The sequence below is a fragment of the Phodopus roborovskii genome, unplaced genomic scaffold (assembly GCF_943737965.1).
Source record: "Phodopus roborovskii unplaced genomic scaffold, PHOROB, whole genome shotgun sequence".
NCBI classification, from domain to species: Eukaryota; Metazoa; Chordata; class Mammalia; order Rodentia; family Cricetidae; genus Phodopus; species Phodopus roborovskii.
Genome location: NW_026126409.1, coordinates 17,741,825 through 17,754,536, shown reverse-complemented (window position 1 = coordinate 17,754,536; position 12,712 = coordinate 17,741,825). Strand labels below are relative to the sequence as shown.

The window sequence follows — 12,712 nt, the reverse complement described above, 5'->3', positions numbered from 1 at the left end:
TCTAGGTAGTTTTCAGACAATGATGAAGTATGAGACAGGTGTCATTCAAACTAGAGTACTCCCATAGCAAAGGCTTTTCAATATGGCTCAAGTTTCTTTTTATCTTTACTGCCTAAATTCTAGTTCTGTCTCTCAATTCTGGATATGTCCTATCAGGTCTCTCTCTTCTAGGTTACAGAAAGCAGATTACATTCAAAGGCAAGTAAGCCCCAGGCTACATGTCCTGGGGCCACCCCTAAAAGGAAATATCTTGTCCATACAGGTTCTATCTGTACCTACAGCCTGAAATCGATCTGGAAATGTGCCCAAGGCTTGGAGGACCTCAAAAAAGTCCCATCAAGCTTGGCTACACCCATCATGTTTGTAAGCTCCTGGCGGAATGGGTGTGTTCTTTGTGGTGAAAGACACTGGAAAGACACGTCAGGAAATATGTCATATTGTCATCACTATGACATTACAAGAATTACAATCATAGCTTACCTCGTTATATAGGTGGACAAGCACACCTTTTGGCCTAGTCTCGGCTTGTTGGGAAGCAGTCAGCTATGAGGTTCCATTATCTGCTATTTGCATTCCTCATCTTGTTCCTGGTGCCTGCTCCAGGTAAGATGGGTTGGGAAATGGGTGGAAAAGGTTGAGAACATGTAATTTACTCAGCCCTTCTCGGCCCTGGGTGAGCCTGAAATCAGGTGGATTTGTTGAGTGGAAACAAAACATCGCCAGTATTTCCTTCCAACAACAGTCATTAAGAGTATTAAAGCAGGCTCTTGGGTCTGTCCTGTATCACTCTTATAAGAGACTAAATAGTACCACAGATGCCAACTTTCCACCCACCTCATCAGTGGAATACCAGGACGAGACCTGAGAAAGCTGATGTGAAGTTTTAATTCTGATGGAAATGAACTATTTAGTCTGATACCCAAACCCACAGTTATCTATTCTAAGTGGGTTTAGTGGCTGGAGGGAGAGAGGTGCACTGGGATACTTGGAGGCTTCTAGGGACAATGGTGGCCCCAAGTCCAAGTTCTTATGTTAGGGCTCAGAGATCAGTCTGCTGTGTGCTCACAGCTGAGATGCAGCCCCTAGAAGACTTTGTTTCCCACCTATCCCTGTCTATCCCTTAATCTTACTTTTGATTCTATAGGAAAAGAGAAAAGATACAAAAGTAAAAAGAAACTAATTCAGCAATGCATAGTTTGCTGGACCCAATGTCTTTTTTTCACTCTTTCTAAAATAGTCTTGATTTTTCCCCTTGTAGGGGATGCATTCATCCGGAAAACCATCCAAAAATTATTCTGCAGAATACGAGGCGGCCGGTGTGCTATGTTTAGCTGCCTTTTAAAGGAAGAACAAATAGGTCAATGTTCTAATAGAGGTCGGAAATGCTGCCGGATGAAGAAGAAATAGAAGATCCAGATTCAGGACGAGACTGCCACTATCTGGCCATGGGGGGGCAGTCCTCTTGGGGGTGTGTGACAGCAAAATCAAAGTAATATATCTATTTTTTTTAAATCATAAGCTTAATTTTTTAATATTTTGGCCATTGCATTCATAAACAAAACGAAACTAAGAAAATCAACAGACTCAGTCTGATTTGAACGAACAACACCTCTGCAATGGTCTACATGATACTTAAGCTTATTTTCCAAGGCCAAGGGCTTGAACTGGTGTGTGTGTGTGTGTGTGTGTGTGTGTGTTTTACATGTATATAAACATGTGTATACATGGAATGTACATACACAATACAGACTTTTTTCTTTTTTAATTAACTTTTATTTAAATTTAAAACAGTCTTATTTTACATACTAATTCCAGTTCCCTCTCCCTCCAGTCCTCCCATTCCCCCACCAATACCTGCATCTCCCTCCCTCCCCCCATCCACTCCTCAGGGAGAATGAGGCCTCCCATGGGGGATCATCAAAATCTAGACAGACATTTTATATTTTGTATGTTCTATACTCCATTGGAAGTGAACTTGTCTCTTGAAATACCCCTTTGTGTCTTACTGTAGATATTTTGATCTTTCCGGCCCTCTTCACTGAATTGCATTTTCCCAAATCTAAAGCATCAGTTCACCCCAGAAGTCAACCTTAAGCCCTTCTGAAAACTTTACCCAGAGAAACAGGGACCTGGCCCTCCTCATCTTCTCTTCTTTGTCTCCGCTCTGACCTTCACTCTGTTGCTTCCTGCCTAGTACACACTCCACCTACCCACTTCTTACCCTAAAGTGCTCCTGCTGGGCTGTCTCATGGTCTCTTCTTCCTCAAAATGGCAAGCTTCCCAAACTGGCAACTTTCTTTAGATGTGCTACAGGCTCTGACTTGAGTCCTCTATCTATGACTCTTGGTGGTTTTTCACCTGTGGATAGTCACACATCGCCACTCTCCACATTTGGTTGTGTGATTCATAATAACAGCATGGCCCTTGTCTCCATATCTGGACCTTTAGTACCCTGGTTGGCGAATGTCCTTGGAGTTGAAGGATAGCCACATAGCTTGGAGGTTTTTTCATTTTAGTTGATGCTCTCTAGATGTTCATACAGAGCAACTCCAGTACCCCCAGTTAGTGGTCTTCCCTGGCAGCATCAGTCAGAGGGGTACACAGATGGAATAATCAGGCTCTCAGTAATGGTGGAAAAACCATCCTGACTCACAGTTTCTGGAACTCATCTCCCATCAAAAAGTTAACAGGAAAGGCTGTTTTCATACACCAAATGACAACCAGTGCAGACTGGAGAGAGAGAGGAAGGGGAGGAGGGAGGGAAGGGATGAGGGAGGATGGCAAGTTCATGAATACAACACTTACTACATGGGCGGTTTCTAAGCCAAGGCACAGGGAGGCCGAGTCACAAGACCAGCAGGCAATGTTGCAGCTTTAAGTCACTGAGACAGCAAATCAGACAGAACAATCCACCCCCAGTTGCCTTCAGAGGTGGGAAAAGGAGGACAGGACCTCAGATGGAGACAGTGCTTGAGAGCTAAACCAGAGGGCAGGGAGGGGCTTCAGTGCTAGAGTGATTAATGATGCAAGGACACTTGGGACAAAATATCACATGGCCAGAGGAAAGTGAAAACATCATAAAGGAACTGTGTGGACATTTCAGGAGTTTACAGGCTTGGAAAATGCACTCCCAATAGCAAAGTGAAGGTCGTTCCCCCTTCATAAAGCAGCCCAGTGACAATGATGAGTCCTTCTGAAGACGTCTATAGCTCTCTTGCAAAGTTTCAGAACCATTTTTGAAAGAACCATCTGAGACAAACCTAAATCTGGGCCAGAATAAAGCCCAATTTTCCTTTAAAAGTAATGGTCAAATCCATTCTCAACTATTCAAGTGTTGCTGTGTATTAGATGCCATAGAAATGACCAGGTAGGCAGAGAAGGATGCAATCCACTCTCAAAAGAAAAGTCATGCTGTTAAGAAGGACCTAGTGAAGTTTGAGGATTTTAGAATTAGCCAGAAGAGTCATAAAAAGGGCCAGGGTAAAATTGTTCACGAGGAAAGAGATTAAAACATATAAAGAATTGAATGGAGCTTCCAGAGATGAACTGTAAATATCTGAATAAAACTATGCTGAATTTTGGTAAAAGAAGGGGCTCAATTGGTAGGGTGCACCCAGCTTGCATGGAGGCTGGGGTTTGACTCCCCAGCACCACATGAAACTTAGCTCATGCTTGAAACCCTAGCATTTTGGGAGGTGATGCGTGAGGATCCAAAGATGAAGGTCATCCTTGGCTCCATATCAAAGCTTGAAGCCAGCATGGTTTATGAGCTGTCTCAGGTTTGTACATGCTTCTTCGGGCATGTTGGGAAGTGGCAAAGCTTGTGCATCTTCAGGGGACATGGGACAAAGGCTCTGCACAAGGTGACGGTGACCAGCAATCTGATTCCCACCAAGTTCAGCTCTGCTCTCCCTTTCAGGGAACTGGAGAGGCTGATAGCAGTCCCAAATAAGGTTGGTGTTTGGTAGAGCACCTTCTGGCTTTGTGCTGTAGAAAAACCAAGAGGTAACATTTTCAGGACATCTTGGTTATTGGGTGGGGGATTAGCAGCAAAGACTTTGAAGGCAAGCTGGTTATGTTTTCCAGTGACAACCCTGTCACTTAGCTCTTAACTTTTCCTGGGGTTTTTATATGTGGAATTGAGTCATTTCTACTGGCAGATTTGTGGATGAGGATCAGATGAGATGACTCATAATCGAGTGATCAAAACAGAGCCAGCTATATGTTTACAAAACTTGGTGCTGGACAAAAATGCGGGGATGAATACAAAGACCCGGGGAAAGAAGCTGTGTGGAGAACAAGAAGATAAAAGGCTTTCTTCTTTAATAACACTTTATAATTTGTAAAATGGAATAAGAATAAGAACTACAGGGGGACTAATCTCACAGACTGATAAATGGTAAAGGACTATTCTAGTTGTTATCAATTTGGAAATATACTGAAATATATTGATTGATTATTCTACTTTTTCTAGCCAACAGTTTTACAAATAGCTTTCTTAGGACATTTATGCATACTTTGAGCAATTTAATTACTTTTTTAAAGTGATGATATGCTGGTCCTCTGGCTCTTCTACCCATTGTTTGGTGACATTACCTGAGCTCCGGGTGTAGGAGGTGTATTGCGGATGTATCAGTTTGGTGTGCAAAAGTGGCAAGTGTATTTTGAAGATGGCAATTCTTACAAAGACCCTAAGATTTAATTATTTAAATGTCTGTTTCATGTACATTTTAATTTAATTTACTTATTTTATTAAGATTTATTTTATTTTATATGTGAGTGTTTGCCTGCATGTCTATCTATGTACCATGTGCCTCTGGAGGTTAGAGGAGTGGGTAGGATCTCATAGAACCAGAGTTATGAATGGCTGTGAGCCACTGTTTGTGCTGGGAACCAAGCCTGGATCTTCTATAAGAGCAACATCTACTCTTAATCACTGAGCCATATCTTCCGTTCCTAATTTAGCTTTAAGTGTAAATGCATGCAATGGGTTTTGTTTTTAAGATTTCTACTCAGGTTTTGTGCAGGTATGGTGGTGAACCCAGTGTTGTGCCTTATAGTTTATCCTGTACTCTGTTGCTGCATTCAATTGCTGAATCTTCACTATCAAGGAAAGTAAAAGTTAAAACCATCTTTCTTGGCTTTATTTTTCAAAACAAGTTTCTCTGTGTCCCAAAACTTGCTCAGTAGACCAGGCTGGCCTCAAACACACAGAGATCAGCCTACCTCTGCCTCCGGAGTGCTGGGACTAAAGTCATGCACCACTAACTGCCATCTTTCTAGTCAAGAATGGATTTATGAGAAACTTCATATTAAAATAGCATTCTTCTCTGTTGAACTTGACTCCACACATTCAATCCCCATTTCTGAGGTAGGGCTAGGTCCTTGAGGGTTGTAAGCTCCTCCTGTAAGAGCTTTAAGGCCTCTGGCATTTTTCTGCCTTTTTACATGGCCACATCTACTTTGAGATCATTCCTTGACTGTTACAGCCTTGAGTTCAAGTCAGAATTAACATTTGTCCACATATCACACATTTCCATTGATGGGTAAATACACTTTCCAAGGTTGGCCCACATGGAGACCATCCTTTCTCTCCAGGACTAGGGTCACAACTGCCATCACCATTATGTCTGGACCCTGAGATCCCCAGGCTTCTCCTGAGATGCTTAGGATGGCTGCATCAACCTTGCTCTCTGAACCTGAATCTGTGTCCTCTGTCTCCAGAAATGTCTAGTCTTCCAAGTGCTTGTTCCATTGTCTTCTTGTACTTTACTTACAAAATGTCAAGTTAAAAAGCAAGCAAACAAACAAAAACAAAAAACAAAAACAGCACCCACCTTCTGAGTTCAGGGCCCTGTGCCACTCCCCATAACATTCCAGCCCTGGATTCCACCCCATCTCTACCCTATCCAGGAGCAAGAGGAAGATTAAAAACTATGTTTTAAAAGACACACTGAAACCTTAATGCCGAAGTCATTTTTCCCAGAAATCACACCCATGAAAGGCTTTGTTTTTGAAAGTTCATAAGTAGGGTTTCCCTTTGCCTGGGTGACTGGCTAGTCCCCATGGAGGCAGATTCTAATTGCTTTTTCTAGGTGTATGTGAGAGATGTGGGGGTAGGGTCTTTATCTCTCCTTAAAAGAGGAGGGCCATGAGTCTACTCTTCCCAAGTTCCCAGCTTTGTCAGCTGCTATTGTACCCACAGCATGAAGCTCATGTGAAACTAAAACCCATCTGGGTTTATATCTGAACTCACTCCAAAAGCTACACAACCTCATCTCCAGGTTGTGGTGAGGGGCCCTTCTTTATGATGGTGTGTGGTCTTCAGTCCGTTAGGCTGAGGCAGAACTGTCATTTTCTGAGTTGGAACAATCCCTTCTGGAGGTATCTTTCAAGCGGACTTAATAGGATGAACACAGCCATAAGAAGTCTTGGTAGCCCATGCCAAAAAGTATAAGTTGTAGTCACAAGAGTTTTTGATGGGATACTCAGGTCACTGTCCTCAACATCCAGGCTGATGACATCATCTCTTCAAGGTATTTGTCCTCAAAGGAGGTGGGGAAGGTCAATGCTCCCTCTCCTCTCTCCCTCTCTCTCCCTCTCTTCTTCTCTCTCTCTTTCTCGTGTGTGTGTGTGTGTGTGTGTGTGTGTGTGTGTGTGTGTGTGTGTTCAGATAATCTCTGCTACCTTTTAATCAAGGCCTCCCTCATTTATTGAGTTCAGAACCGGACAGACATGGTCCAGAAAGTTCTGCTTGCTGCTCCCTGGGATTGCAACAGGGCTTGACAGGAAGTTCACACTTGTATGGGTGGTTCTTTAAATGACAGCACATTGCTTTAATAGCAGTTGGAAGCAGATGAGTCATCAAGAAAAGATGAGTTAGAGTTAAGGCTAAGCATGTTAATGTGGGAACCACTAACTTCATCCAACCTCTACGCCCAATAAACCCTCTCCCCTACATTATAACAATTCCTTAAGATTGCTTTCTCAAAAGCAAAACAAAACAGAAGTCTACAAATAAATAGTCACACTAGCCTAATTCAAAGTGCCTGTTTAGAGTTGAAATAATCCAGGAAAAACAATCAGTAGCTATTGAGATCCCAGTTGTGAAAATGACATGTTTATGAATATTGACCAGATACTAAATTATATTAAGGAGTACTTCTTTGTGTGTGTGTATAAAACTGTAATGCATGAGGAAATTTTCCCTAAAGAAACATATAATGAGATAATTAGGAAAAAGTTTAATGAAGTTCTGTGATTTGGGACTTTAAATTTTTTTTCCTTGACACTAGAGTGTGAAGCATGAGCCTCGTGTGTGCCAGGCAACTGTCCTTTAAACCAAAGCTCTTCTTCCAGAACTCCTTTTCCTCCACTCATATTAGAGGCATGGTTTCTCTAAGCTGTTCAGGCTTCCTTAAAGCCATCATGCACTGAGCCCGCATGATCAGAGTACCGAGCTGGCAGAGGGTGTCGGGATTGAAGCACTTAACAGACCACCACAAGAAGTGAAGAAGAAGCTGCTGTTTATTACAGAGAGTAATGGGCTTATATACCCAAGCCAGGGGATGGACTAAGCACAGGAGGAAGTCATGTACCACTCACACCTGGGGTCGAGGTATGGGCACTGCACACTGGAAAGTTCTGAGAACAACCTTATTTACTCAACCTTGACAGCACGGAAGTTCTATAGCTCGGTGGGGAGGAAGAGAGCTCTAAGGGACAAGTACTTAAATTTCCCAACAATCATGTAGCTGTAATGGGCTTTGAACTTCTGGCCCTCCTGCCTCAGCATCCTGAGTAGGTGGGATTACATGGGTGGGATCATGGCTATTCATGGCCATACCTGGCTTGACTGAGATCCTAAACATCCATAAAAAGCCACATGTTAAAGTTTGGGTTAGCCTGAGGCTCCGCTGGGAGACGGTGTTTCCTTTAGCAAGTGGGCCTCCTAGAAGAGAGCTAGGTCTTTGAACACAATAGCAATGCGTATGGGCATTCCAAACCCCTCCTGCTTTCTGGTTGCTGGGAGGTGAGTGACTTTACCTCACCACGTGCTCCTTGCCATGATGTCCTGGCTTGTGAGAGATCATGTAAGAGTGGAGCCAATTGAGCATGGACTGAATCTCTGAGCCTCAAGCCAAAACAAAATTTCTTCCATCAAAGTCGACTTGGCAAAAGTATTTTGCCACATTGATAGCAAACTATTATGTTGAATGTTTACTGTTAAATGTGAGAGAACTAAGGCAAGTAGAGAGGGATGAAGGGTTAATTCAGGCTTCACATTCACAAACAACCATCTTGTTGAATCCAGTTTTGTATGTGCTTTCTTGGCCTGGAAGAAATACTCTTAGTATTGGGGACGAGAACACATGCTTTTCAATACAAGCTTACATGCTTCATGCAGGGAAGCAAAGTCCCAACAAGGAGTGTGATGTCATACAGCTATCCTCCAGCCCCAGATAGGAATTTGTTTATTATTTGCAACAGTATTCTAACCCAGCTCTGTCATTCCCTGATCATCAGAAACTTCCTCTTTGGACCAAACCATCATTATAGGTCAATCACCAGCTATCTTTGAGAACACCTCTAATGGCAGAGTAGGTTAGGAATGACCAAAGAAAGGCTGGCATGAGGAGTGGAGAAAGAAGTTAGTGCTTTGTTTTAAAGATAGGAGAATTAAGTCCTGGTTTCCACTGTATCTATTGTATAGCAGTATCACTGGAGTTAATGAGCTATCACATGTTTCAAAAGCTACAAGAAGGAATTGAGGCTACTCAGTATAGTAAAATTTTGCAATTTGAAGTGATAGATATGCTAATTATCCTGACTTGATCATTGCATGCTGTAAGCAGTACTTCACAACTATGCCCACTTATAAATGTACACTATACTCCAGAAGTATGCAGACTTCTGGTTTATGATTTTTAAAAATCTCTACAGAATGCCAATTTAAAAATATTCCTACCCAGCCCAATACTATGGGTTTTGAAATCACATAAGAGGTAGGAGTGAGGCAGACTAGTGTGTGTCTAAACTCTTCATTCTCCAGTTTCAAATATCCTTTCTGGAAACTCCATAACAGCCTTTGTCGAAACTACTCTTAAATAATAGATTTCTGCCAAACTGCTTGTTTGTTTAAACTCCCTGTAGAGAGGAAGAAATCATGATTTATGTAACCTCTTTTCCCTTAAAAAATCTCCATCTCTTCGTCTTTGGCATGGGTTATGTCCTGATCGCTGTCAGTGGTTTTCTAGGTTGAAAATGAACAACTGAGTTATGGAAGACACGTGAGATCTCACTCATCCCCTAGCCACATGGCCTTCCTCAAAACCAAGACCAACAGGGAGGTGGTGGGAAGGGCTAGAGTCCCACTGTCATAGATTCTCATAAGAGAATCAAGACTCAACCGGACTGGTCACCACTGATATTTACATAATTGCAGAAAGCTGAGAGCCACAGACTCAATGGCTACAAAACCCCATCATCACTTGGTGGCAAGAACCAGCAACTCACTGGCTTGATTCTAGGTAGGCACAGGAAGACATGTTCAGGTAAAATGTTAGCAACTCATTGCTTTCTCTGTAAGAGGAAACAGCACACCTATTTGACTCCATGACCATCACATGGGGTGGATGGTAAATTAATAGCAGATTTTTTTCATAGTAAATTAATTTCACCATTCTGCAATAACTTGGAGAAATCTATGTTACTAGACCCATGTTCTGACCTGGAAAAGCTTGGGGACCTAGCATTCAGCAGCTGAGTGTGCCCAGCCCTGTTGGATATTTGTAAAATTAGTCCCCACTGGGACCTAACCCTGTTGCCAGACTCTAAGATGACCAAGTTAAAGCCATAAGGAACAGGAAAGTAAGGTAAAGTTGTGACCTGTAAATCTGTGACCCGTGGCAGCCTGGGTCCCTCACACCTAAGGAACCAAGGCAGAAAGCTGCTCCTGGTTTCCAGTAAAGGAAGAAATTGACTGGAGATCCCTACATTTGCATAAGTGACAATGAGTGTGCTCTCAAAGGGCCACTCCTTGGCAAAAGAGGTAAGTCGCTCTGTATTTCATAAGTGCAATTACCAGGGTTCTTGTCCGCATAGGATTCTACCCAGGAGCCAGCACTTGGACCTATATAAGGAACTGAACTTGACTCCCTCTGTGTCTCTGCAATTCACCAGGCTTCAGTCATGCGGATTCTTTACCTACTCTTCACGTTTCTCCTGGTGCTGCTGTCACCTCTTTCAGGTGAGGCAGGGGGATGGGTTGGTTCCCAAGGGAAATGAAAAAGTCTGCTGTCTATCAATCTCAGCATCTCTCTCTCTCTCTCTCTCTCTCTCTCCTCCCCCCCCTCTCTCTGTGTGTGTGTGCGCATGTGTCTGTCTGTTTCTGTCTGTCTCTGTGTTATGTCCGTATTTCTGTCTGGCTGTCTGTGCCTCCCTCTCTCTGTGTCTGCATGTCTGTCTGTCTGTATATGTGTCCTTTCCTCCTTTTCCCTCCTCCCTCTCCTTGTCTGTACTATCTTCTTCTCATGGTTTTACCTCATTTGTTTCAGCTCTTTACTCTGTTCTTTCCCAACTCTATCTTAACTGTATTTTATAAAAAGGCTAATTTTCTTTTAAAATATGTGTGCATGTGTATGGGTATGTGCTGAAGAGTACTGTTCCCACAGAAGCCATAAAAGGACATCAGACCTCTCAGAGATGGAGTTATAGGCAATTGTGGACTGCCTGATCAGGGTATTAGGAACAGTTCTCAGGTCTTCTGCAGGATCCCTGTGCACTCTCAATTGCTGAGCCATCCTTCCAGCTCCAAGATTGTATTTCATGCTTGACATTAGACAAACAGAATAAAAGGTATAGATAACTAAGAGAAGGGGTTAGAACAAGTAAGAGAGAAAATGAGATTAATGAAGCAGAGACCTGAAGTGCATTAAACAGAAATTACATTAATGGGTTCCTCTAGGTACCAAGATACATTTAGATGCATGTGAAGAAGAGAGGGAGGATGGAGGAAGAAATAAAGGAGGGATGAGATAAAGACCTAATTTTAGACATTAGAAACTATCAAAAGAAGTTTATTTATGCTGCTGACTTTTGTTTTCCATTGTAAGTTATTTAGGCATCAAGTTATCGAACCAGTACTTTACACTGAGCTTCGGGTCAGATAGTTTGGTAAAAATGGGTGCCCAGGAGTTTAAATACCATAGTTCAAAATAGGAAGATGGCTCAGTGGGTAAAGTGCTTGCTATGCAAGCATGAGGACCTGAGTTCAGATCCCCAGGATCCAGGTAGAAGTGGAACAAGCTGGTTCACATCTGTAATCTTAGCACTAGAAAGGATCCCAGAGACACACTGGCCAGCCAGAAAAACTTACTCAGTGAGTTCTGGGTTCAGTGAGAGCCCCTGTTTCTAAGAGCCTCTGGCCTCTGTATGTGTGGGCACACATGTACACATGAATGTACACTTATATCCTACTGGCTGTTTCTGATACTTAAACAAGGGGTCTTGTGAGCAGAAGCAGCAGCAGGGCTGCTCTGAAGTTGCTGGGGACTCATACAAAATCTTTGCTGAACTCTTTCCTGGTGGCCCTGGAGCTCTATTCATTCATGTATGGAGCAGATCCTTCCACATTTGCTGTACCTCTTACAGCAGCAGTGCCAGTCTCTAGCAAGAGCTAGATTCAGTCCTGATGAAACAGACATCCCATCCTTGGTGGAAAAGCCCGTTGGAATTTTTCACGATAATAGCACACAGGTGTGTATTCCTGACAGGATGCTTTCAACTCTAATGTGTGGGTTTTCTTACTCTTTTTTCAGCTTCTACCCAAAGAATTAAGAATCCTGTAACTTGCCTCACCAATGGAGGTGTATGCTGGGGTGCATGTCGTGGAAATTACCGACAGATTGGCACTTGTGGCATTCCTAGAGTCAGGTGCTGCAAGAGAAAATAAATAAGAAGACCAAGAACCAGTAGACAATTAAAAAGCCAGAATCTGCTCCTCCTTGAGGATGTACAAAACTTAAACCAAATTAAAGTACTTTGCTTAAATACAAAGTCTTGCCTCCTCATAACTGTGTGAACTTGCCATTTGTTTTTCTCTCTTGGGTTGAATTGTAAAATCGTTGAGGATGCCAGCCAGTGACTCTGAAGCAGGGTTCTCTTATGCTTCCCGGGTTTATGGACATCTGTCCCTGTACCTGATATGCCAGCACTCTTCCTGACTCTCTCTCTCTCTCTGTGTCCTCTAACCTCTTTGTTTCGTTTACCCAAAACCCACACAAGCCAAAAGAGGCAACCCCAGCTTCTCTCTGGCTTGTGCCTCTAAGTTAACTGTGCCTTGCATGGTTGTAGTTAGGCCTTTACTACACTCTCTTGGATCTCTTGGATGTGGCTTTGACATGATTCGTTTATACACTGGACACTGAAGGGAAAGATTGCATCATGTGTTATTTTAAGTTAAATGGATGAGCTGAGTCAGGAAGAGGCTTTCTTATATGTAGACATAAGATAACAAGAGACTTTTAAGGAAAACAAGACCTTACTGAAAGACACAGGAAGGGTGAATATGAAAATGAGACTATAGTTAGCAAGGAAAAGAGGTCAGATTCTGTCTCAAGCCAGACCTTCCCACTGGGGCTTTTATAGTGCAATGGGCAGCTCTGTGTCCCGCACGTGCAAAGCTCTCTCTCCATTTCTTTACCTTCACTCC

The 12,712-nt window shown here is 42.8% G+C and overlaps 2 protein-coding genes across 2 annotated transcripts; both read left to right on the top strand.

Moving 5' to 3' along the window:
• Positions 1-457: 457 nt before the first annotated feature.
• LOC127220478 (beta-defensin 14) lies at positions 458-1,520 on the top strand. Its single transcript, XM_051182333.1, has 2 exons — positions 458-603; positions 1,259-1,520. The coding sequence occupies exons 1-2, from the start codon at positions 546-548 to the stop codon at positions 1,405-1,407; spliced, it is 207 nt and encodes a 68-aa protein (XP_051038290.1). The 5' UTR covers positions 458-545; the 3' UTR covers positions 1,408-1,520.
• An 8,563-nt stretch (positions 1,521-10,083) lies between these two features.
• On the top strand, positions 10,084-12,057 carry LOC127220476 (beta-defensin 4). Its single transcript, XM_051182331.1, has 2 exons — positions 10,084-10,249; positions 11,820-12,057. The coding sequence occupies exons 1-2, from the start codon at positions 10,192-10,194 to the stop codon at positions 11,951-11,953; spliced, it is 192 nt and encodes a 63-aa protein (XP_051038288.1). The 5' UTR covers positions 10,084-10,191; the 3' UTR covers positions 11,954-12,057.
• Positions 12,058-12,712: the final 655 nt, after the last annotated feature.

What these genes read in the sequence shown, in the direction of transcription:
- LOC127220476 (XM_051182331.1), top strand. Translation starts at nt 10,192, where the DNA reads ATGCGGATTCTTTACCTACTCTTCACGTTTCTCCTGGTGCTGCTGTCA. An exon ending in GCTGCTGTCACCTCTTTCAG is followed by an intron (nt 10,250 to 11,819) that starts GTGAGGCAGGGG and finishes CTCTTTTTTCAG; the next exon opens with CTTCTACCCAAAGAATTAAG.
- LOC127220478 (XM_051182333.1), top strand. Translation starts at nt 546, where the DNA reads ATGAGGTTCCATTATCTGCTATTTGCATTCCTCATCTTGTTCCTGGTG. An exon ending in GTTCCTGGTGCCTGCTCCAG is followed by an intron (nt 604 to 1,258) that starts GTAAGATGGGTT and finishes TTCCCCTTGTAG; the next exon opens with GGGATGCATTCATCCGGAAA.